The sequence below is a fragment of the Euwallacea fornicatus genome, chromosome 16 (genome assembly GCF_040115645.1).
Source record: "Euwallacea fornicatus isolate EFF26 chromosome 16, ASM4011564v1, whole genome shotgun sequence".
NCBI classification, from domain to species: Eukaryota; Metazoa; Arthropoda; class Insecta; order Coleoptera; family Curculionidae; genus Euwallacea; species Euwallacea fornicatus.
In genome coordinates, this window is record NC_089556.1 from 869,860 (window position 1) to 896,315 (window position 26,456).

Here is a 26,456-nt window from a genome sequence, read left to right on the forward strand (position 1 = left end):
TGAAATGATGAGGGTCCGATGGTTCGAGAGGGTACAGAAACTTTGTGACACGAATCACATTAAATTTAATCACAAACTAGTTGAAATGCTGGGTTTGATTGGCGATTGAACTATCAATTATAAGCCCCGCGCACAACATCTCGGTTGCGACGAAATGCGTTAGAAGTTGGTTTATTCGAACTGTGAAATTGGGAGAGTTGAGAAGTTGCTGTTAACGCGACGAAATTCGAAACGGTCCTGCGTTCTCCTCCAAGAGGGGTGGTGCTCCTTCCCGAAAAATACAAGTCCCAGTGTTTGGTTTTTTCCCCTGAATTCGGGGGAAAGTCACCACCTTAATACTTTCACACCATTGCGTTATCGCTAACACCCTCTAGTTCTTGGGCCATTTACGCGGGTTGATACGAGACATTCCATCCTAATTTACCGCGGCCCTTAATCTGTTTTACGATTCGCCCTTCATATATCAGGAGGGAAGCAAACCGGACGAACGGTAGTTGGCGCGGTGTCCGTGGTTCGACACCCAATGGGGTGGGTCGAGGTTTGGGTGCTGGTTTCTTTCAATTTTTATTTATTGCCCGCATGCTAGGGCATTGCGTGAGCGCGATCTTCATGTTGGAATTTGTCCGGCGAGCTCTTTACGTATAACTTAAAACCAGGACGAACAATTATGTATTTAGGAAAAAAACACCGATTGCCCGATTACTATTTGAGGTCCTCGCGTGTTTGGACGTTTTGAGCGAACAACTCTACTTTTTCGCCCTCTGAAGTCCAGTTGTCCAGTTGCAAGTTGCGAGTTCACTTAATAACTTGATTTTTGTGGTAGACCCGGACGAGCTAACGAGACGACAAACCTGGACGGGCTATCAAAGTTATAAATATTTAACAGTGAAATCGTTTTATTGTCAGATTGTTAATGTCGTAATGCGCAAGTCTATTTCGGCAGCAAGTGCCGATCTGCCTGCCGATTTCGGACTCGTGGGGATATTTCGGTAAAATTAACGTAACACGGATGATTTGGACCCGAAAGAGTTTTTTTTTTTCTAACCAGTTCAGCAGGGAGTTCTTTTCCATCTCGTGTCTGGGAGTGCCGAGTCATTACTCACCAACTACTTTAAGGAGCACATGAATCCATCACAATAAGCCCTCCCTGTGCTGGTCAAAAAAATCCTTTAGGGGCTTATTTCAAAATTAACTCCCCCCCCCCCCTTTTTTTCCTCTGCCGCCCTTTTCAAGTGTTTTACCTTAACCGCGAAAAAGTTTCTTTAATAGACATGTAAGCCCTATCTCATCAGATAAATTGTATCCTTTTAAGGTTTTGCCTTGGTAAATAACATTTTAAAAAGCGTGACTTTCTTTTAAAAAGATGTCTTTTAATACGCCGTGCCAGGGAAACTTTCTACGTTTTCTTAATTCACTGGCTCGATAATAACTTGGCCTGAATAGAAATTCTTTTGTGCACTACGGAGTTTTGAAATTTTGTCCCTCATAAAAACGGTTTTAGAGGTTTTCCCAGGTTTAATACTGTTGTGTTCTTTTTTGATTGTCGTTAAGAAATAATGGGTTTGTTTCAATGCTCGAGATCGTTGCCGGTCTTGAATGCAGTGCTTCTTTTAGGAGGAAAATATCACACGATTGAAGTCTGGAAAGGAAAAAAACGTGCGAATTATTCATCCAGGGACGGACTCAATGGGTCGAGAACTGTCGCATTTTCGCGTACGGAGGTGATAAAAATTTGTTGCAATTTTTGAGGTTGCAGCCGGGTGATCAAATTACCGGGGCAGGGCATCACTATTAAAAGTAACACAAAAGAATCCCCTCCTTAATAAAAGAATGAAACTTTATACGTCCCGAGGCAAAGGAGAGATATAAAACTTCCATTTAACTGTTTCGCAGCAATTCTGGCTTTAGAGTATCTCTCACAAAGAAACAGCAAGAATTAAAAACACCCTAAAAGTAATTGAAGCTGTCTACTCTGAAAACGAGTGCCTTGCATGCTTGTAATTGTCGGTTCTTGCAAGTTTGCCGTGAGTGGTTCTTAGACGCCATTTCTCTGTAAAACTTTTGATTTCAATTAAGTTGGACAAACAAAAATTAGTTGCACTCGCTTGTCAGTTATCTTGTCTTCGTTGATCCATCTGTAATCGAATATGGAAGTTGCCGGGCCTCTTTTAAAATGATTATTTATTTCGGCTCCCCAATTAATTTGCGACCCTTGCGACTTGTCCTTCAGCCCTTTGTAATTAGGGTCAATTTTGAAAAGTCAAATTAAATTTACATTTAATTAGAAGAATTATTGAAGAAAGGGAAACTTTCGAGTTATTCATCTCATGTCTTGACGTTGGCGTATTTATAGTACAAATTAGAGGAGAGAAATTCAAATATAAAGTCATGTCAAACAACAAATTGTTAATATTGACTCTTCCAGAGTTGGGAATCTAATAAATTCGTCTTTTAGAAGTCTTTGCTCAGCAACTAAATAAGAACTTTGATATAGATCTGAAAGTAATAAATATGTTTGTCTTTAACTTTAACTTTAACTTTAACTTATTGTGCCCATCGGGGAAGTTTCAAGGGTAAACGAATTGATAGAGCTTGAAAATTTGCCACGTAGGGCGGTATTAATACTGTTCGATTTAAAATGTTTCCCTGTTGAGGAGAAGTACAACTGCAATTTAGAGCCAATTTATCGGGCACTAATTTTAATTGCATGACAGCACACCTGCGTGCAGCCAATCACAAGGGAATAATATGTCCGATGATGTTTCAGAATTTAGAGATTTCGATAGATTTAGAATGAAAGTTATAGCAGTATGCCGGGACAGCTACATTTGCAACGAAAGCTATTTAGCCGCAGATCGAGGAAAGGAGCTTCTGTTTTCGAAGGAAGAAGTATTCCCATAAGTTCCTGACATTTGAGCAGACATCGGACACTTTTCGATGCAGCAGCAAATACACTGCTCGAAAGAATCTATTTTTTTTTTTTTGAAATTCGGAATAAATTCACGCAAAATTTCTTCGATACCCACCCCGAATGAGTCGAAATTTAAACCGAGACCCACCTGAGACTGACACATTGGCTCGTTCTTCCAGACTCCGTTGTCGGTGTTGCTCCGCCAAGCCAGACGCGAAGTCCGATTTCCTCGACTCGTATGGGGTGACAAGGGAGTAGCCCAGATTCATGAAATAGATTTTTAGCAGGTTGGTCCGAAACCAACATCTCCCCATACCTCGTGCCAGTCTCCAATCAGATCCGCAGCTATAGCTGTTGTTACACGTCCAAAAAATGATCTTGCGCCGCTCTCGTGATAGGGGTACGGCCAGTATGTCTTTCTAGCACGCCTCCAGCTTCTTGGTACCGTTCCCACGATCGACTAATAACCGACTGAGACGCATGAAGTATCAGCAACTTTCTTTTTACAACAAGTGAATCAAATGTAAGAATTTTTCAACAGTTGTCCTTGTCGCTAGATTGTTTTGGGCAGTGTATGTAGCTGCATTTGCTATAACCAAAAAGCAAAGTCATTTTCTCCAAACTGATTTTTGTAATAGCTGCGCTATTGTCGAACGAAAAATTACGTGAAGTGTGTCTCCTTGGATTGAAAGTGGAACACATACATACAAATATACTTTAGGTTATTGCTATTTCGATTATTTCTATCGTTTACCATTGATGAAAAGAGAGAAGGGGCTGCAGTGAAGACTGCGCCCCGTTTCCGCCCCATAAATTACGGCAAAAAACATCCGACAGCGTTACAAAATTGTGCGTAAAATGAAGAGGGGAAGCTGGAGCAAATTAACAAAAAGAGACAGGTGGAAACCAGGATTTTGTGTATTATAAAACTGACAAAATCTCGGTTTTAACAGTTCTCTCGAAATATCATTTTGTGCAAACACAGCCGCTGTCCCTGTGCCCACGATTAAACTTTGCTTAAATATTTAACGACCGAAGGGAGCAAGCAATATGACGCATCGCAAGTCTTGAAGCAATTAGCTAAATAATATGGGAGTTCACATCAATGAAAAACTTTCGGAAAGGAAACTTCAAAGGCGATATTATAAGAGAGTAAAGGTATTTCCTCCTGCTTTATTTGTCTCGATGTAAGAAGCATTGTGAGAAGTACACTTTTCGGTCTTTATACCTTCCACAATTTCCAGCATAAAATGAAGGCCTCGCGGATGTAAAAGCAGCTTGACTTGAACGTCCCAGCTATTCCCGCCAAAGTCAAATTCTTCATGATTCATCCTCCTGTCATATGTCTTTCGTCGTTGACCTTCGGTCTCATAGATCCTCGGCCAAGCAAAAAACCTAAACATGTCAGCCATTCTCCCTTTAAACCCACGGCGATGCAGGTCGAACACCGCAAAATGTGTTCCTAGAGCTGACACGTAGTTTTATTGATACAAAAACCGAAGGGCTTCACATTAAAGGTATTTACTGGCATCCCTTTCTAGTTCGAGGCCCTATTTGACTCTTCCAAGTTTGGTTTCATTAAGGCGAATGTGTACATCTTGCCTTGTAATTGCAGGAAACCGGGTTTCAAAGTTCTTGCTTTGGATGGGACATATTTGGATTGTCTCCGTATCGTTAAACTTTGGTTAATTAATTGTTTGAGATCCGCTTTATCAAGGAGCTAGGATTAACGTCGTAATTTAATGCTTAAGTATAAAGGGGTCCTGAGTCGTTACAATACTCTTAATGTCTCGGTTAAAGAGCTCGAGGGCACTGGTTTCACGTAATTAATAACGGAGCTGTCACATTTGCTAATTAAAAGGTTTATCGTTTAGAACTAACCTTTTTTGTTTAAATCAAGTTTTACTTTATGCGAGTATGAAGTTCGCCCACCTCCAGCTACATTTCACTGCCAATTGATTCTTAGATTCTAAATCATTCAGCTCACTGATCCTCGACAACCTAAAGCTTTTTAGTCATTCAAGGTTTTTCCATAAGAACTAACCTGAAATTTAGCGTAACGTTAAGGATACGTTAAGGGTAACGAGTCTACATGAATAAGTAAGAAAAAAATCAGTTTCGTGAAAGGTCTCTAAAATTTCAGTATCAGTTTCTAACCTTAATAATAAATCTTCTTTCTCTCAAATCCCCCTTGAGAGGATCTTATTCCACGGGATTTTCGGTGGTTGAAAATTTATTTAAAGAGGTGCCTCAAAGGCCGGTTTCTGTTGTGCCATAGGCTCGTTTCTGTAATTAAATATTCACCTTTGTGCGAAACTTCACAAGTGAGATGTGTTTAAATTTACTTGTGTTGGTGTTCGATAGTTTAACTAGACATTTTATTTGTTCATAGAGTTTGGCGGCTGAATGAAGCACCGCCAGTTCGCAAATTATCTTCCACGTTTAGATCGATTAAGGCCGGGAGTATTCGAATAAGTCGATTCATATTTATCAGTAATATGGTGATTCGTTCACCGCACTACATCTGTCGCCGTCCTCAAACATCCGATCGTTCGAATAATTAAGTGGGCCTTCTGTCGTCATTGGTGAAGAATATCACAGAAACACGACAAGGGCCTAATTCGTGCCGTCGGTGAATGCGAAAACGAAACAGGCATAATGTCGTCCAGTAATTTTAAGCATTCAATTTCGTTCATTTGAAATTTCTTCAAGCAGACCGATGTTGCCAGTCCAAAAGACGTTTTCCGGAAGGCCCGCCAGCAGGTCGTCGGTGGTACCGAGAAAGTTTAAATAGAAAGCGTAGTCGAAGCTGGACCTCAACTGTCCCCCGATCCGACCACCGCACCTGGACGCTGGCACTTCGTAAAATTCACATACCCGAGTTTTGTTTTGATAAGACACATTTCAATCGCACTACCCTCGGAGTTCTCCCTACGCCGATCGAATTAAGCCACTTTCTTCGTTCGCAAAGAGGACGAACTTTTGCAACTTCGCAAACACTGAAGCACCCAGTATACGATGACTTTAAAACAATATCCATGCCCCGTCCGACATTTCCATTACAACTTCATTGGCCAACGGAACAAACTTAAACCGCTACATGGGGCGCTTTTTAATACACTTAAGCAAAAACTGGTCGAAGAATCGACGTGTTCGATTACCGATCCGCTTGTGGAGAGATTGGAATAATAATGGAGAAATCGAAGATCGTCGTGCATTTTCACTAGCGGGATTTTATCTGCTCGTTCTAGTTTTGGTTTAGCCAACTATTGCGGATTATTGTCGAAGATCGCTGATCGAAATTGCATAATACGCCACCGTGACAATCTTCTTATATATTTTTTTAGCAAATTCATTTTCTGAAACGATGGATGCGACCCAATTACTCGCGTATAAAAGATACCATTCTAGATTATAACAACGTAAAATCTAGTCAATTTCGAAAGGCACTAAGCGCTTTATACCAAGTCGGACGAGTTGGCTTTAGTAACTTTTTACCAAAGTACACTAACTACTAATTTCTGACTTCATTAAAACGTCAGGTTTTTAGTTTTTATTGCGAAGGAGCACAAAGCTTTGCGGACGAGACTGGTCTTCGTAAGGCTTAAGCCGCTTGTGGCAAATGCAAAAATCTAATTACCTTTTGAAGCTATGATATTTGTGCAAAAAAATTTTTTAAAAATTGTCCATCTATGGCCCGACGGTTAAAGGGTTTTGAAGTTGCACTTACGGACTATCTGAGACCATCGTTTTCCCGAACATTAAACAATTTACTTTAACTCTGCATTACAATTAGGCAGTAAAACACAACAGCACGTACGTTTGGTTATCCATGGCCTATCTAATCGATACAACGGTAATTAGGCAGATTTGCAAACCTAAATTTAAATTGAGCCAGTGTTTAGTTTTGCTTATTTGTGAAATCAGTTTTAGATCGGATGCAATTAGTCGACATGCAAATTAACTGGGGCCGTCTGCTAAATAAATCATCCGAGTAAACTTCAAACTGGCCGACAGTAATCGGTCGATTTTGCTAAGTAGTTTAGTTAGCCGTGGTACGGCGGGCGCATAATTTCTCCTATGTTAGTCAAGATAGTGGTAAGAAGTGGATTTTGAGAAAGTTGCTCGTTTATCGGGTCAAGGTCGAGCATTTTCTATTTCGGGAGAGCCAGGGAGAATGATAGAATTTTCTAACGAATCGACTGACCGAAAGCATTTTACCCCCCCTTCCCCTACAAAGAAGACGCAAAAGACGTTTTTTGGACAATCTTCTCCTCTGCCGTAAGAATGAAAGTGTCGAGACCCTTACACTGGCTTGAGCCTTAAAAAAAATCGAAAAAGTATTGTCGACATAGTCTCCTTTGGGGTGAACATACTTTTCTCAGCGACGTCCCTTGACCTCTATATCCTCTTTACAGTAAGAAGCTTGTAATGTTTCAAAATAGGCATCAACCTCGAACTCTACCTCTCCATTGTTTGCAAATTTCTTTTCAAATTTGAAAATAGAAAATAATCTGAGGGGTCTAAATCTGCCGAATTGGGTGGATGGGGAAAAGTTCGATCGATTTCGCGCATCGCGATGACGAAAGTGCGTTGTCTTAATGGAACAAGACGATCTTTTTCGGCAAGTGTGATACATTTGTATAATATTTCCCGTTCATTTTTATTTCCTTAGGTAGATAGTCAACAAAACTTGTCCTACGTGCTAAAAAACTGACGCCATCAATATTCCTACAGATGGAACGGTTTCCACCTCCTCCGGGGCGGATTCTCTCCATTAAATGCATTATTTTGATTGCTGCTACGACCGCCTTTAAGCTCTGCCTCCAATGTTTTACAGTCGCTAACGAAAGACCAGGTTACCCCAGAATTCGATCTAATTCCATTTCGATATTGGATGGATATAAACTTTTTAAGATTAAGTCTCTGTAATGTTGGGTAATTTTTTAAGAAAAACCGCCATCTATATGTCAAGTCCGGCACTTTTGCGACTGTCCTCCTATGAGGTTTAGAACACCACCATCTCTGTTTACCAAGAACGTTGATAGGAGAAAATCCTAGAAATTTTGAGCATTTGGCTACTGTCAAGCTTAGGGGCTTAACCAACTTTGTAAGTTCAGCTCTAAAATATAAACGAAAATCCTATACGTGCAGTGTGACGACCGGTCAGCATCGCTTAAAGCAAATCCACAAACATATACGGTCATGTCGGCAAACTGCGGGCACGTAATGCAAGAGGTACGGCCACATGGAACATAATTTGTGGACATGTAAATTCCAAAGTATACAAACGCGGATTAGATAAAATTGCGAGAATACTGAGAAGAGAGAATAAATTCGCGCAAAATACCTAGAAAATGCACGAAAACTCTATAGCAGCCTTAGAGGAGGAGAGTGAACGCTTGGTGACAAATACGAGGGCTGTAAACGAGGGTTTCATAAAACAAGTTGATGTTTTTAAATGGACAAGGTTAAGTTTGGGGTTAACTGAGCTCGCTTTGCTATTCGCGTCTTCACCGGACCTTCATGAATTTGCAGAACTCTTTGTCATTGACCAGTGGCTTATGCCCGATTTTTCACACAGAAAACGTTAGTTTAGTCCAATCTTTCTTTTAGGAAATGACCACCGCCTTGAAACTAGGGCTCCGTTGTTTTGGTTGCGTGCAAAAATCGAAATCCAAGTTAGAGCGGTTAAAATTGATGAGTCGCTGAGTCTAATAACGCTATTTAGCATAAAATTTCGGGGATTTGCAAGAATAACTTCGTAAATGAGCACAAATCTACGGCGATTACGCTCATAAAATCGGCTCATTTAAAGAATACGTTTGCGAACCTTGGGTCAAACAACTGGCGAATCCTGGAAATTTCCGGAATTGCAGAGTAGCTGTATTTCCAACAAATTTCACGCTTTTATACTTACTGTTGGGATCATATAGGGCTGTTTTTTATCATTTTTTTAAATCAATTTTTGAAAGCACCTTAAACGTGTACTTGAATCAAGTCGGAACAAAGTGGCTCAACCTCAACGTATCGTGTTTACAAGTCCACATTTTTGCGGAACGTAATATTGACGTTGCAGCTCAAATATAGCGTGAAAATGTGGATCTGGACATTTTTCATGGTCCATACTCACGGCATGGATATGGCTGTTACATGTCGCTTATCAATGATGAGACCGAGGAGGGGATGAATAAGTTCTTGCGCGAGAGCCACAAGTTGGAGAAATAAGCCACGCAGATAACAGAGTACAAGAAGATAATGGATAGCGCCCCTTTAGCCACGGAACTTGTGATAACCATGGAAATGCAGGACATTAGCCAAAGCGAACTTACTCATACACCTGAAACGCAAACTGACATTCTTCGAGAGAAGCTGATTAAAAAGTATGTTAAGAATTGTCGGTAATTTTGCAGGCGGTGAGCCAATCTTGAAATTATTGTTCAATTTAGTTTGATAGTTTCACGTTTATCGAGGAAAGACGACCTCAATTACTCATAGTTCAATTTGTGATCCAATCTGCATCCATCGCACAATTCGAATCCATCGCACTGAGTGACTTAAGTTGTCAGCTCTCAAAGTTTCAGGTCAATAACTTTTTTAATCTTCCATTTACTGGATAACATCCCTCCAAAGGCTCTTATGAGTGATGGATTTCATCGAAGTGGGTGGATGAATAAAAAAAAGCGCCCATTGGCTCTACTGTAAATTGACACTTCTATTACGCAAACGTCTCTTCAGTACGTTCGCTAAAAACTGTGAATAATGGAAGAGAGTTGACCAACCATATTCCTCGTTTAAACATGAATATTGTGTTTTCAAATAAATTACGCTTTTTTTTTCTTTCGCTCTGTTCAAGATTAATGGCCCACACAAAAGTAGGAGTAGTTGGAGCGGTGGAATTGCCCACTATTTTCAGTTAAAACTAACTGAGAATAACATTCACCCTTTGCTAAGGGCTCGAACGAAAACCCTTGTTAACGTTGCGGCGGCAAATCTGTTAGCGTTCAGAACCTGGGGAAAATTATTAGAAAGAACACCCCCTAACAATTAAGCAAAATATCGGGAGGGTGAATTCATGAGATGTGTGTGAACATCCTCAAATTGCGCTTTTCATATGTGTAAATTTTTTTTTGCGAATGTGAGAAATTTTATATATGGTGGAACCTCTGGTCTCTTAAAACTGGAGGTTTTAGGACCTCGGAATTTCAGCAAAATTAGAGAATTTCAGAGGGCAGATAGATGCCAGCACGCTATTAATAATGGTCGCAGAATTAAATGAAACGCTGCTTTTATCGTTACCGAAAAGGTATCGGCAAAGAACCGCAAACTCCAAAAACTTTGATATACAGGGTGGCCAAGTTTCACGTTTTTTCCATATTTTACGTTTTACTCAGATACACCTCGAGTTCAATTTTTTAAATTTCGTACCTCTGTTTTCTTTACAACTCTCTACAATAAAGTGTCAAAATCCTCGATAGCCATATACATGGTGTCATGTTTTTGTCGGGCCATATAATATGTTATACTTTGTTTTTTTTTCGAAGCCCCTGTTGGGGAAATGCCCAACACCACTTATCGAGTCTGGACACCTAAATTATTGTCCAGTTGATTGAAACCCAACACCCGTAATAGCATGGGCAAATCACTGGACATAATTTAGGTCTTAGACTAAACAAAAACTATCTTTATTTTTTATTGCGTTGACGGGGTGCTGCTCAAAGGCGACCAGGCAGCTTTGAGCGTCAGCAGCTCTTCTCCTTCTCACTTGCGCACTTGGTTCTGGTCCTTACAGCCTTGGTAAGGTACCTTTGACTCGCCCATTTAATCACTAATATCTAGTTGTTAACACTAAACCCGTTATAAGTACAACCTTGGAAGCACCAAGAATCATTGTTGTCCCTTGTTGTTCTCTCGTATTATCTTAGTATCTGTTTTCTAGACTTTAGTTCAGTTGTGCAGTGTCGTTCGTTTTTGTTTTAAATAAAACTGTGCGATCTCGCATCGGGTATATGTTTAAAATCGGTTTAGGGCTGTATGAGCTGTAGTCCTTCGATAACTCAACCTTTGCAAAATATAAGTGCTCCCCTTTGTGTTGGGGTAAGACGCCGAATGCCAGACTGCTCCGACGGCGCCCTGTATGAAGGCCGATACCAAATTAAAATTCCTTCTTTCCATGCAAGTTCAGAATGCAAAGAATGTGAGGGAAAAAATGATCGTCCGACTGAGTTAACAACTATCTGATGCAACTCGTGACGTTCAGTCAAGCTTCTTGGAATAAACATAAATCTAAAAGGAAACGAAATTATAAAATCTGTTGAAAAAACTTCCTTTAAAAAATGTGACACTTTGCCACTCTGTATGTTAAAAATACTGCGTTTGTGGTGGTGATGGTGTTGTTGGTGTTGATGGTGGTTATGATGGTGGTTATGATGGTGATGGTGGTGATGGTGGTGATGGTGGTGATGGTGGTGATGGTGGTGATGATAGTGATGGTGGTGATGATAGTGATGGTGGTGATGATAGTGATGGTGGTGATGGTGGTGATGGTGGTGATGGGGGGTGTATGGGCCATGGGTGTATAAGTTATTTCAAAATGATTTTGTCCGGTTCTGTCGTTCCCTGAAACTCTCCCGTCATGATACGTTGCGTCCTTTGCGTTGCTTCAAGATACCAATGGATGAGTTCTTGTACCGCGAGCGCGGCCAACACTTGGTCGGCAAACGAAAAATGGACAATCCACCTCGAATACATAGAATATACTTAAATCGATTTGTCGATCGGCCCCCAGGTTTTTGTCTCGATTTGGCCGATATTGGTAATTTTCCCGTTTGCGTTTGCTACCAGCCATTGGGTGCACGCAATAAAGCAGATCAAATTTATAAAATCTCGCTTGCCTTGCGTTTCACTTTAATTTTAACGATTCACTCTTACCTGACAGAACTTCCTAAACCGATATTTCAACTAAATTGTACTAATCCCTAACCTGAATCGCTGCAGAAAACTTCACGTCGTTTCGGCTTGTCGCCAATTTGGAAACTCCGAAACTGGCTAAACACTATTCGAAACAGTACATTCCGAAACAACTTTCCGCTTCTTAACTTTATTTCGTGCATTGAAATAAATTTGCCAACAATTTGAGCATTTTAGACGTTCCAAAAGCAGGTGGATCATGAACAACTGCAAAGAATTCTGCCCCTTTGGCCTCCGCAGTGTTAGCATAACAAAAATGCACAATCGTAATTTAGGGAAGTTAGCGAGGCGCATTGAATGGACTCGAAATGGAATTGCGAAGCAAAGTTGTGCTCGCTATTCTGCGATTATTGCTTTAGAGGAAATTTCTTGAATTACTGTGCTTAGTTTGGACTCCCTTGAAGCGTTATTTCATCAGCAAAAAGTGTTAATAAGACGCTGCTTCCGGCCTTAATAACGAACTAAAAGCACTTAAAACAAAGCTAGGTCGTTTCCTGGAAGACCCCTATAACGATAAATCATTGCTACAAGGCCTAAATAAAACAACTGGAAATAAGTACGTACGTGACGAATATTTATTGCAGTTCTTCATATTCTTTTTATATTATATGGTACACCCAAATCTTGACGATTTCGATTCCGGCCCTCTATTTCCTCTCGAGGGCTGTTTTACTGCCGAAATAAGAGGATTGTGGATATTTTTATGTTTCTTTTATTGCAGTGAAGATATAAAAAACCAAGTTAATAAGATGTTGGTTGTGAAATATGGTCGGACACTGCTAGGTTTCTATTTCCATTTACATATGTCCGAATGCCCTAAGGCCCGACTTTATCTGATCGGCAAAAGGGCGTTTCACACATTTTCACGATTGCGTGCGGGTTTTATACATTTTTACTTCGTTATTGCCCTAATTCAGTTACGTCTTGGAATGTGTCGTGAAATCATAAATTCCATTCAGTCCGGCGGTTGGCAAATACATATACAGGGTGAGTCGGGAGGATCGTGCCAAACTTCAGGAGCGTGTTGTACGTGAAAAATAAATGTAAAAAAACTCAAATGTTGTCATCCGATTTTCGTTTGTTTGCAAACTTGGCGCGCCGATATTTTTTTAATTGAGCACAAAAATTGGATAATTCACGAAACGTAAAACAGTGCCGTAGGGTGGCCCATTTTCAGGTTTACGGAGCGTATTTCTTCAAAACTATTTTAAAAATTTATAAGCAATAAAAACTTTATGAAGCACCCACTAAATTTCCTACAAATGCGGACTGTGGTGGCATTCTCAAGCATGAAAACTGGGAATTTCATAAAACTTTGATTAGTGGCGCATACAGGTTTTGAATTAGGCTTATAATTTTTTTTTTCTTACAAAAGAGTATTAGGAGAATGATTATGTGCGCTGCGACACGCCAATGAAAATCACCACAGGTGGGGGGTCCAGCGTCTTGTGTAAAAATGCAAATTGGGACTTCGTTCAATTCCAAACAGCGACACGCGAAGGGTTAATTTATCCCGTGTTAGCATCATTTTTAAACGAAGGGCACGTTTAATAATGTGTGACCTTGGGAATGCCTCGGTGATACGCCATTGAGATTCGCTGCCGACGTAGTGCCTAGTGGAGGGTTTCGACGAGGGGCGCCTTCACCAACTATCCTCGAAGGTACTAAAAATGAGCGATTCGATAACTAAAACTTGAGTCTTTCATTCTAAACGTTTTCATTGTGATGAATTTATCAAAGACATCCATTAAACCAAATCGAAAGGATTTTCTCCCTTTTCTCCTCTAAACGTAATTATTCCTTTAATATTTCTCGTCGCGAAGGCTGCCTACGAGCAACAATTTCCCATCCTTTCAGATAAAAATTCCCTCGCATTATTACCTAGTATATGCACATCTCTCCAAGGACCTTATTGTGTGTGTTAGCTTAGGTGCATCAGAAAGCTCCTTTATAATAAATAAATAATCCCCGGTAGTTTGGAGCTCCGCAGGTTTTCAAGGAAATTTTCTGTTGATGTGATCTAAAATTACTCGCCCGTTTAGCTTTGCTGAAATATTCAAGCAGGTGATAAGTTCTCATAACAAATTTCAGTAATTTGTTACGTATGTACGAGTGGGAGCACATTTATTTGAATAACGCAGATAAATGTGAATTCTCTGAAAGGGGAACTTGCCCCCAGAAGCTGCGTTCGAATACATAATTGCATATTGAACTATTACGTGTAAGCATTTAGTCCTCCGACTGTATTTGCTGTGGCACATAACAGACCTAAATATTAAATTCCTGTAGTGATATGTCTGGTATCAGTAATAATGCAATGCGATATTGCATATTTCATAAACGTAATTAGGGCGACTTCTGAGGAGAAGTTAGAAAGATTAATTCATTCGTTGGAGACGCTCAGTTCCTTGAAGCCCCAAATATAATTGCGAACGGAAATTTCTACGGATTTATTCGTAAAAAATGCGAGTTATTTATCAAAATTTAATGTGAGATTTCTGGAGAAGTGGGCTTCCTCAGGGGGCAGCTTGGGTCAAGCAAGACGTATCTAACGACTTAAAAGTGATAGATAACATTTGCGCTCCTAATAACTGGCCCAATTATGTAGCCGAAAGCTGCAAAGAACGCGTGTTCTGCGTCGAAGTTAGAGGCATATCGGGACTAAGGCTGAATACCAATATTTCATTTTGTGGTTCCGTTTATTACTTATCCTGTCTGGAATATCCAGTTGGAGGGGATCCATTTTTCTCAAAATAAATATCCTAATCCAGGAACAAAATCACAATGACACTGAACGATAAATAAACCCGGACGGAGTTTCGAATTGATTTCAACCTCGCCCGAGTGAAATTATATGAAGTGAATAAGAGAAAGAGAGAATGCAGGGCGGAATGAAAAATGTGATAAGGGTGGGTAGGTTTAGGTATTTCACGGATCCTGTTTTTGACTTCAGGTTTGACGTGGGTAATTTCCCTGAAAATAAAAAATACCAAGCGGGGGATTTTTTCGGGATTTTACCTAATTGTTTAGGGCTTATTTCGGGTTTATTTGTACACTTGCTACCAGATTTGTTTGCCTAAGTGATTGCTTTCGGATAGGATTAGTGGCTTCGGCCGTAAGCGATATACAATTTCTGCAAAATTATGCACGAGGAATGACAGTCGGTTTGTTATGTATCGCGGTGACATAAATGTCGAGATGACGAAGGATGGAAGTTTTTGAAAACGCAAGTGTATTTACGTTACGTAAAAAGAGAGACGAGCAACGGAAGCTACACGAGACCTAAAACGGAGCTTTCCTCAAACAGTTGTGAGACATACGGAAGCGAGCTCTCAGCAGTGCACACCGCCTTTTTTTTAAAGAGGAATTTTCCTCTCGAATTGATTTTAATCAATCTCGAACGACCGCTAACAAATGTCCTTTTTTTTCGCATTAAAAACCGAATTCATCGATTCACAAATTACGTCACCGGTGACAGATCAATTCTCTCGATTCAACTTCAACTCTTCATCATTCCGAATTTATTCCAACACTGTAAATCAATGAAAAAACACACAATTTCTGTGTCACTTTTGGGAAAATTATTTTTGACCCTATAGACTCCGCGTCACCCGCATTTGATATATTATCCCCATTGTGGCCACTATTCACCTGCACCGCACTCCACGTTCTTTTTATACCCTCCATGAAAATGGAAACTTTAATAGAGTTAATCTATTGTAGCTTTCAGCACACGTGCTGCTTTATCCATATTACTCTGTACCTTTCAAACAAACCCTCAACGTCACACATTCCCGTTCGGCCGAACTTCCAGATTTAATGATTTGTTTATAACCTCAGTAATAACTAAACTTGCAAAATGCTGCTTTTAGAAATTTGTTAATTAAATTCTCTTTCAATTTGTGAGTTCTCATCAGGGCTTTCAAACGGATTGTGAACTGTTATTGGGACATTACGTTCGGGCAATGCTGATGTTCTCTGTGTGATAACGATTTCTTTTCGTGGTTAAAGATTCTGCGGTGGTTCCTGAGGCATTTTCGAGAATTGAATTCAATGAATGTTTAATCGATTACTGTCCAGATTAAAATTGAATGGGTTTGATACAGTTATGGAAATTTCAATGTTTAATCGTAGAAACCATCAGCTGGCTGTTCGGGCGATGATTTTTACTTAGGAGGTTTTATTTACAAGAGTGGTTTTCCCTGAGCAGGTTAAAAAAACGAATGATTTTCGTTTTTATTAGCGAACTATTTATGCAGCCGATAGCTCGCGTTGTAATCGTTTTATTCAGAATCGCAGGGTGTAAAAATAAAGAAGGTTCGAATTTAAAAAGCTCAATTATTACATGGTCGACTTGGAGCACCAGGAGTTTAAAGTGCTGATATTAGAGTTTTACGGCTGTCTCGGAAAACTGTTATTGTACCTATTACAGGTAACGTCATATCACCGATTATTCGAAATTTCCTGCAGTTTTAGAGTTTGAGTAAAATCAACAGTTTCGTTCGACATAAAACACCGAGGGTTTATCGTCCCGGTACATGGAATTTTTCGAGTTCTTCTTCTTTCCCTAAAGCCCCTATTGTAACCGTTGCAAGTTTACAGAATTACAGAATATTACCTTACGGAATATTTAAAATTTCATGCCGGCAAAGAATTTGAATTTAAAATGTAGCGACATGCTCGCCACGGAGCACAAAGAGTTCAGGGCATGGATGCAGGGAATTTTTAATTGAACGGCCATTTTTGCCGACCTCCTGTAATTATTATATGTTGCGTCACACACACACACAGAATATTCGAAATTTCCTGTCGATTCGAGATTTAAATATGTATTGCTGTAGACACGGAACAATAATAGTTTTAGTCTAGATATCTTATAGGATTCCAGAGTTTCACCACTGCCTTGGGAGCTGTTATTGTTCCTACTACAAGTTAAGCCTTATTACATGAATATTCAATATTTCGTGCCGGTTCAGGGTTTAAGCTTACAATGAACAACAATTACTTAGACATAAAATAACAAGAGTTTAACATCGGGTTACATGGATTTTTGAGTTCCCCGATTGACTCTTTAATCCGTCTCGGCGTCCCTTACAAGCTCGCGATGCGGAATATTCCAAATTTATTGCACTACAGGATTTAAGTTTGGAACAAGCTGTAGCTGTAGAGAGTTTGAAATCCAGGTACGGGGGGTTCCCAAGCCTTGCCGTGGCCTTCGAAGACTTCAGTTGTACCTGTATACTACCACGGCTGTTAAGAGTCACGGCTCATTGCAAAATATTTTCAATTTCATATCTATACGGGGCTTATGTTTGCACTGAACCGTCGAGTGAATGTAAATCGGTAAAAGTTTAATATAGGATTTAGAATCGGATAACGAGGGACTTTCAAATTCATTCATCTAGAGTTTGCCATTACGGCCGTTACAAATTCATATCACAAATTATTTTTTAAAAATTCGCATTTACAATGCGTAGAATTCCCGAGTCCCGTCACATTTTTTTTGCAGAACGTCATTACAGCTGTACACAAATCAAGCCTTTATCGTGTACGTGCGTAGATAAGTATACAGGGTTTCAGTTACGATTGGCTACGGAACGGCCACGAAAAAATAAAGGTTATTTGGTTTCAACGCGATCGAAACGGCAACGTTAAAACAACGGTCGAAAGGTCACTTAGGGGTGGCACAAACACATTTCAAAAAAAAAGAAAAAACTGAAATTTCGCAGCTTTAGGGCTGTTGCCGGTTGAAAGTGCAACAAGCTGCGCATTGAAAAATATTCAAAATTTCACGCGGGCGTCTGCTTGCGTTTCAACGGACAGTTCCCTCAGTACGATGCAGCTAGAGTCTGAAGTCGGATGTGCGTTTGTAGGAATTGCCATTGTAACTGTTAAAACCTACGTCTTATTATTGAATATTCGACATTTCGTGCCTAAACCGACACACGCTTTGACGTTTAATCGTCTCAATCCCCCCTCCTCCCCCCCCTTTTTTTTATTTCGGCTGATTCCACCGACGTCCCCCTCCTGTCCTTTTTCTCCCGATGGCCGCAGGTCCTTTAACGCAGCGTCCAGCTCGAGTTAAAAAATATCGAAATGATCCCTCCAATCTCCATTATCACCTCGTTCCGATTAGTGTTGACCCCATCTAAGCGCAATTCATCAAATCACGAGCGTTTAACAGTTAGTTCACATCGGATCGAACAACACGTTATATAATAGCGTCGGTAATTTTTCTTGTCTCTCCATCAATTTGAGAGTCTTTCTCCGACATTTTTCAACCCCGAATAAACAATAACAAATGACTGGGAATGTTTTTTTAGATATATCATTCTTGTCACGCATTCTTCCTGTCACATACATACACTTTTGATTTATTATCTTCGTGGCTTTTCCTTCATAATTCCGCGAGAAAACAGTTTTTATTGAGTTGTAAAAAATGTCGTCGAATTTTTATGGCCACAAGTGCGAGAAAACGTTAATTCTTTTTGCTAGGTGCAAAAAGGTGATATTTCTGTTTTGATTTCAGTCACCAAGTTCATCCGCATTGGCATCGCAGATAAGAATGACAATCCACCTTATTTCGACAAGGCTCTATATGAAGCGGAAGTCGACGAGAATGAAGATATTCAACACACGGTGCTTACCGTCACCGCCAAAGATCACGATGAGTGTAAGTACCCCTGATATATTTGCGATTGAGTGTTAAACGACTTACTTAGCCACAACTTTAACCCTCAAGCGAATCCATTTCGAGACCATTAACGAGCATCCTTTGTTTCCTTGGGCGCAAAGAGATTCCCTGGAAATTGCTTTATCCTTCAGGTATTGTGCCATAAACCTCAATACAATTCAGTTGTATCAAGTGCCTCTTTACGGACCATAATTGGTGCAATATATAAAAATATTATTTCTCTCTAAACGTTCCCTAAACATAGGAAATCAATTTAACGCGGAAAGCTTTTCTGTTTTTGTGAGTTCTCCAAGAAAAATAAAATAGTAACGCTGAAAGTGTTATGCCGAATTCATCGTTTAAAAATCTCTTTTGGGGTCGGGAAAAATGGGATTTTCAAAAACCTGCACCGTTATGAAACGTTACATCTTCGACGTGAGCTAATAATTTATTGAATCGCATATATTTAATGTGTCTAGTGCGTTAGAAAACTGGAGGAACGCGGGTAAACTAATCCATTTAGTTCGCATTCCACGTGCCTCCTGAGCATTTAGTCCTGTTGTTGATGGCAAAATGTCTTTGGCTGGTGTAGATTTTAACGCCAACGTACTCTCATTGCGGAGGTGATGAACTGCTTGCCAACAGGTTGTGATAATTACTCTTTAGGCTCGATTGCGTTTAGCCGCGCTTGGGAGTAGGACCGCTCATTTACTTCTTTCAATATGCAACTCGGGAAAAACTACACGAAGTAAGGCATCCCGTGTAAACGGTTTCTTAAAGAAGAGAGGAGTCCCGGGTCCCGAAAATATACAGCGTAGTCCATTATTGAAAAAAAAAAACTGAAGTTTTACATCCGCGAATGGAAGGGTGCAGGAAAGGAAAGAAAGTTTGAGCGAAAACCAACATCTCTTCTGCCGAAAAAATCAATATCTGGAAAAGCGATAGATATCGCTACGGAACCGTGAAATGGAAAATTTCCAAAAATAAAGCGAGTATCCCACTGAAGTGCATCATTGGCATAGTTTAGATTCCATTTGGCCCGCTCTTCGGAAATGGTAAGAAACCTCTCCCACAGCAGTCAGACTTCAAATTCAATCAACTTTTTGCTTCTGGCAACTATCTGACGTGAGTTTGTTCCAGTTTCGCGGTTGAATTTTGCAATCCCTCATTAGTACGATGAAGAAAATGTCGATTTTCCTTACGAACGAACTCCCGTTATTTCTCCAGATCCTCGACCCAAATTTGAAGAGCTTGAATTGTTGGCTCGCTCTTCGAACTCGAAAACGAATTTCAACACAGCTGATGCATACGTCAAGTCGATCGTAACACAAAGTTTCCCTAAGCCGCTCTTAAACTTTAACCCGCTCTAACCGCATAAGCATGAACTCTGGCTATGTCAGGTGATCATGCAAAGTCAGCCAACTTGGCCTCTTAGCGTCTCCATTACAACTGTGTCTACTTGTTATGCAATATTCATCTTGCATTACACTGAATCTCGTCCACTAAATATTTCGATGTAGTCAAGCATATTTCTTTCACAATGACAACTGAAATTCCTAGGCTTCAGGCGTGCCATAGATCCGAATACATTATTCAACAGTTTACAAATCTTTTTGACAGCCTCATCGAGTTGGGTAAGATTCAGATTACCGATCCACGCGAAAGCTGCGGCCTGCTTAAAAGCTCAGACGAGCTTTTATTTCTTTGAGGTGAAGGCGAATTTGTGAGTTGACCTCAGCTTAAACAGAGTGTATCGTGTAGTTCGTTACAGATAAATTTGGAATTATGTTGGTGAAGCCTGGGAAAGCTCAAATTTAAGGTTTGTTAGGAAACTTCTTGGCAGTTTCTTTGAAGCTCAGTTCATGTACTTTTAGTTGACTGATAATCAAGGCAGTAAATAAAACGAAGGCCGAACGGAAGAAGTTCCGATGCAGCCCTGCCGCCGTTCTTTTATTGATCACGTTAATATTGACTGAGCTTATTCAGGAAATAAATACACAAAAACAAGGATTTTCGCTGTAATATTGCTAGCGTAATGATTCTGCGTTGATCTTATTGTTTGCATAAATACAGGCATAAACTGGCTGTGCCGAGATGCTATTGTGCCTCGGAATGGGTAAGATTCGGCTCAGAAAAGTAAGCAATATTTCAGCAATTCCTTTAAAACATTTACAAAGCCAGAAAACCCTTGATAGACCTTTATAAACCTTCATTTATAAGTCAGGAAATGGTATGGGAAAATTGTGTGCAATTGTAACTCAAAAGAAGACTTATTTATGTTCTTAACTCATCGATAGTTCCGTTTTCTTTTCTTTGATGCGCTGTGCCATTTACGGCTTGGTAGATTTATGGGGAAAGTTTTGCTCAAGGGCCGTTATCTAAGATCAGAGTTGATAAAAAATGAATCAGCACTAGGGGAGATGCTATGACCTATGAGTTGCCCGAAATCGGAATTTCGGGGGATGAAAGTTTTCGCTAGCCAAGAATTTAAGACAAATTTCATGTCGTTTTCCGAAGGAAATTCTAAAAATTTGATAGTAACGATTATCAAACTTCACTAGAACTCTGTGACGGTCCGTGCGCATCCACGAAAAACATCTCGATTTTGCAACCCCTCGGGATTTTTCCTAATTTTCCTCAGCATTGAAAAGAAAAACTGAAAATTCCTGAGGTTAGTCATTTGCATAGAAAAAACAGCAACTTTTGGATTTCGGACCTCTCAGAGAAGTGCCCTCCTTGATTTCGATTGAGTAGTCCCAGCATGTCGCAAGATAGAGTAACGCAGCTCCTCAGTGTTTTTCCCGCGAATAACGAATTATAATAATTCTCAAAGTGGAATGATGAGCTTCCTGTTTGAATTTTTTGTGAATAGTGCCTTAATGAGTCCTTGTGAATAATGAATTCAGGAAATTATCAAGTAAAATTCCTCGAATTTATAATATTTTTAAAATTTCTGGCGCGGAGAGATTTTCCTTTATTTTCCGGAAGTAATCCGGTATCTAGTGACTCCCTTAGATCCACAGATCGCATCAAGTCCTTTAATATTATTCTATCGATTTTTAAACACTTTACCGGTTTAACATCCCAATTAAAAGCACTTGATCCCGGCGAAGCTTTAAAATGAAAATTACGAAACCATCTATTTCCTCATTCAAAGTCCGCAACTTACATTTTAAAGCATCCATAAAGCTCGCTTTATCTTATTTCGAGCAATTTAAATTTGACTTTAGAATTTTCTGATCAATAACATTTTTGCTCTCCATAACCCGGGCAGTTCCTGATTGAAATTTCCTGACTTCACTAATGCCTTAAATTAATATTTATCTACGCTTTTCTCTTGGAAAACGTTCTTAAGTAATTTGAAAAAGACCTCCGCCTCTAGTAATTCGAAAGATTAAAGCTAGCGGATCTTCACGTCGAAATGATTTATTACGGGCGATTTAACAAACCGCACTAAGAAGTATTGCGAAGTTTTATCAAAGTCGAATCGATGAAATCGTAGAGATCATTAAGGATAAATATTGTATTAAAGCTTGCTTAAAGTCGCTTTTGCTGGGACGCTCTGAGTGTATGGAGCCGGCTAATTAGCAGCTTTGGCAGGGGCATAATGTTTGAGTTAACTTGTTCATCCAGGCGACTCTAATAAGAACGAAGGGTCAATTTGTGACTCGACAATGGAACTGCTTCACAGATTTTTCCATTAGTGCCATTATTATTACACCACATTCGTTTTGCACTTTCCCATTCTTGACAAATGATCGTGAAAAGCGGCGAGCTAAAAAAAAATTTCTAAGAGCTTTTTGAGAGAGTTTTAACCTACAAGAAATAACCAGTTTTCTTCTTTTATACGCGGAATAAAGGAAGGGACTCCCTATTTTATTTGTGAAGCACTTTAGTTGTCGAGTCGCTCTCGGAAAGGCGCGAATCATTTTTAAGATGTGGTTTCTCTAAATTGCTTGACCCAAAACTAATAAATAACTCTCTTCAAAGGCTTGAAGTGAGTGTTCTTAATGGTCTGTGTACGAAGACTATTAGTCTTCAACAATTTCTGCAGTAAATTCGTAACAAGCCTTTCGGAACCTATCCAGAAATCCTCCCCTCAATAACCAAATCCGCATATATTATTACGTAATTTATGGTAAATATTAAAATTCGTATAAAGCCTCTTATAACTCGCCCGTCATCATCCATTTGCATAAGTCCTTGTTCGAGGTGAACTTAATTGCGCTGAAGTGGTTTTAAGAAAACGTTTACGTTAACTAACGTTAATTAAAATGGATTACGTGGAAGTGAATTAGGAAGTTACGTACCCACCGACGTCGGTAAGAACTGTGCGAATGGTTATGATATGCTTTATTGACCAAATCGAATTGGCGCAGTCATTCTGGGGCTGGCCCGGGGGTTTTGGGAAATTCCACATGAGGGAAAAGGTTCGCACGTGAGACGTGTGAACGGGAGCGAATTGCCGCGAGGACATTTCGAGGGCGAAAGGTGTCACGGGCCTGTTAGATGACGCAGAAAGTTGCTGCCCAATAACCTCAGTGTACAGGGGCTCTGCTAACGTCAAGGAGGGGTTCCTCGTCACGTTGCATGAAAAAAGTCCTAATAAGCGTATCTCCTATCTTGTCTCGTTTTCGCGATACTGAGACTTTTTTTGAAAAATTTTTCGGCCGCAAGGGCCACATCGCGGTGACATTCAGCATTCGGGGGCGTTCCGAAACGGGGAATTCGAGTATGACATCGGTTTCGACGCGATATGGGGGGGGGGGGGGGGGCAGTAATGTTCTTCTGTTAAACGTGCCCCAAAGTTTTTAGGACCCTGCATTTTGGCTTCTGATAGATTACGCCTTGTTCCCCCGTCGATTCTAAACGAAAAAGGTACGCTTTGACGGAATACTCTCAGAGCAATCGACGATTAAAAACGTCTCCGCCGGTCGTTTCATCAAATCGATGATTCATCAGTGAACATGTAACAGTAACCACCTGCACGTTGCGGTAAAGCCGGTGTCACGTTTGAATCCCTCGTCTCGGAACACCCCCGAACCTCTGCCGATACTGCCCTTGCGGCCGAAACTGTTTATGAAAAAATCTAAAAAAAACTTTGACACCCGGTATCGCGAAGCGGAAACAGGATAGAACGCACGTTCATTAGGGCCGTTTTCCTAAGGCGTGACGAGGAGTCGCCCCTTGAAATCGATGCCGGCCCTTAGCGGAGACCCTGTATGTGGATTTACGTGTAAGGTTAATGTCGAAGGGCGAAGGCATTTCACCAAAGTTTCCATTACATCGTGCGCTGGAAAAATATTTGTTGCCCCGCTTTTTTTCCTTATGCAGAGCAGTCTCGCTTCTCCGACGAAATTTCGTTCCTTGGATACTTGAAAAGCCGAGGTCTCGAGACGAAAAAAATTAAATTAATTAGGGCTTATTGAATTCCAACTACCTAACGCCGCCTTTTCGTTTCCACACTCGAGATGGACCGTGTGATGCCAAAATTAACTCCGAATTAAACCTTTCAATCAACATTTTAAAAGCAATAAATTCGGCCCGAAAAACAGTGAAACTAATCTAACCAACACTCCAATAATAGGTTTACTGTTCAAATAAAACTAAATTTCCCTAGCCGTTTAAACCATTAGTTACAGCTGGAAAATTGCAAAAATCAAAGCGGAAAAACGGAAAAAGGTTCTTTCGGTATTGTATCCAAGCTTAGTGAACCGTGTGCCAGCACCAATATCATCAATTATTACTCCTGTTGCAAGAGAGACAATAATTAGTATCTTGTGTATCTGTTTACCAGTGCTAAGAGCAATAACCAGTAGTAATGACTTCCGATATAATAAAGCATGCAATAACAGGTTTGTGCTCGATAAATTGAAAATTCCAGAGATCGTATAAATGGCCCCTTAAGAACGTCCAATGATTCTTAAGAGGGCCCACGTTACGACCAAACTTATTGACCCAATTTTAAAACCTCTCTCCATAACAGCATTTCGGCCGAAATTGCGTCCAATAATTCTTGCGAGGTATTTTTAAAATTCGTTTAGAATTTGTATTCCAGGCGTTTGAGTCCAGACAAATACCGAGCAATTTCGAATTAACCGCAATTCTTTTTCGAAAAGTCCCTTACAGCTCACGAGGATTGATTGATACCGACCCTCAATGTGAACTTTAATTTGGAAAATGAAATATGGCAATGGAAATCTATGATGGGGACTAGACAAATTGAGACATTATCCCGCAGATCTTGATAAATGAATCTGAATTAAGTTCTTAAAGGCCAAATTTCAGATTTGAAACCGTAAAACGGTCGTTGTGGTAAAAACAGGGAGGTTTTAACTCTCCTTGCTCACTAACGCAGCCAAATTTATGAGTTGACCCATATAGGTAAAGCAGTTTAATAAGAATTTATATCCTCGGAGTTGCAGGAGGTCGCAGTTTATAAGAAGTTTAGTTTCCTCTGGGGCAATCTCGAGTTATGTTATTGGATTTAAAAGGATTGAAAACTCCAGCTCTTGACACTGCGTATGTCGGGGACCAGACGTTACGTTTGTTCTATCAATCGATTTGAGGCTTCGCTCACATGAGGAGAGGTAAAACAATAAATGCTGAAGGGACAGCTGTCCGTAACAGTTATCGCGGTCGTTTTAGAGGAAATTGATAGCGAGGTAATTTGTATTTCAGATAGAAGACCGAGAGTAATTAAGACGGCTAGTCAAAGAACTAAATGAAGGTCCAAACTTTCGGGGGTAGGGCGTACTACTATCTGATGAGCACAGGGGGGTTCAAAAAATAATTAAATTGATTGTTCTATGATCACTTTGCTTAAAACTTTTTCTTCTTTCGAGAGCCGCTTCCGCAATGCGAAAAAGGCCACAGTCGTAATTTAAACTGCGCCCTTTAATCTGCGGTTATTTCCACCCTTTCAATACAATCCCTCCAATTTTCGAATCACTATTAGAAAAAGGATCCGCTCGTGGGTTTCACTATCCTACTCGAAATCGCCATTTCCTGCCAGTAATACGTTATCAAACACTATAAAAACCAGATATCCCTTTGACGATATGTTCCTGCGAGAGTTAGCTACGTCTCCTGGATGGAAAAGTCGAATAAAGCCTGGAAAATTATGCAGGAGCTGTCCTCGAAACGATCGTTTATAAAAATGGGTCATTTATTTCATTTGCTGACGAGTTTAGTTTAATCGATGGGGTCTGGGCGGGAGGTCTCCTGGAAAAATAGGAACTCTTAGGAAAGGTCGAAATTGCTTAAGATCGATGTGGTAAATTGCTCGACAAATTCCGTTTTTTTTTTTTTTTTTTTTTTTGATCACAATTGGAACATGAAAGTGCACGCAATGGGACCGTGGGCTCCATCCCTATGAGCTCTACCCATTTAAATTCAAGGTGTTTTTGCTATGATCTTGTACGGCCCCAAAGCGCTGACAATGTGTGTTAAAAAACGTAACTCGCGTAATAAAGAATCGAAAATATTTCTAACGGTCAGATGGTAAAATAAGTGAAGTACGTCACTGAATTCTACTGCGAAAAGAGCCTCAAAAAACCTCGAAGAAATTTTGGAATTTCGTCAATTATCGGGTTTCCTTCGGCGAAGGAAATTTGCGAGAGATTCCAATCAAGATTAAGAGGGAGACCACGACTTATCGTTAGAATGCGTGCGGTATTCCATTTTATACGATTTATGAAGTGTCTGCTTCTCGTGGAACCATGCGAGTTCTCGTGGAACCATCCGAGTTCTCGCGGATTTCCAAGCAAAATTCCGTGAAAAATTTCCGTCGTTGGTCATCCAAAATGGCTACGAAACTTTTCCTTTCGATAAGAATAAACAATAATAATTATCGACGTGTGGGACGCATGTGAGACTCATTTCAACGACCGAATCTTCTAA

The 26,456-nt window shown here is 40.1% G+C and overlaps 1 protein-coding gene across 11 annotated transcripts in view; it reads left to right on the forward strand.

The window, feature by feature from the left end:
* Positions 1–26,456, forward strand: part of CadN (Cadherin-N) — a 267,563-nt gene that overhangs the window by 181,263 nt on the left and 59,844 nt on the right. For all 11 annotated transcript variants that reach the window (XM_066291539.1, XM_066291536.1, XM_066291532.1 and 8 more), the window contains one exon: positions 18,411–18,554. In XM_066291539.1, coding sequence (XP_066147636.1) covers positions 18,411–18,554 — 144 coding nt within the window. The remainder of the gene's footprint in view (positions 1–18,410; positions 18,555–26,456) is intronic.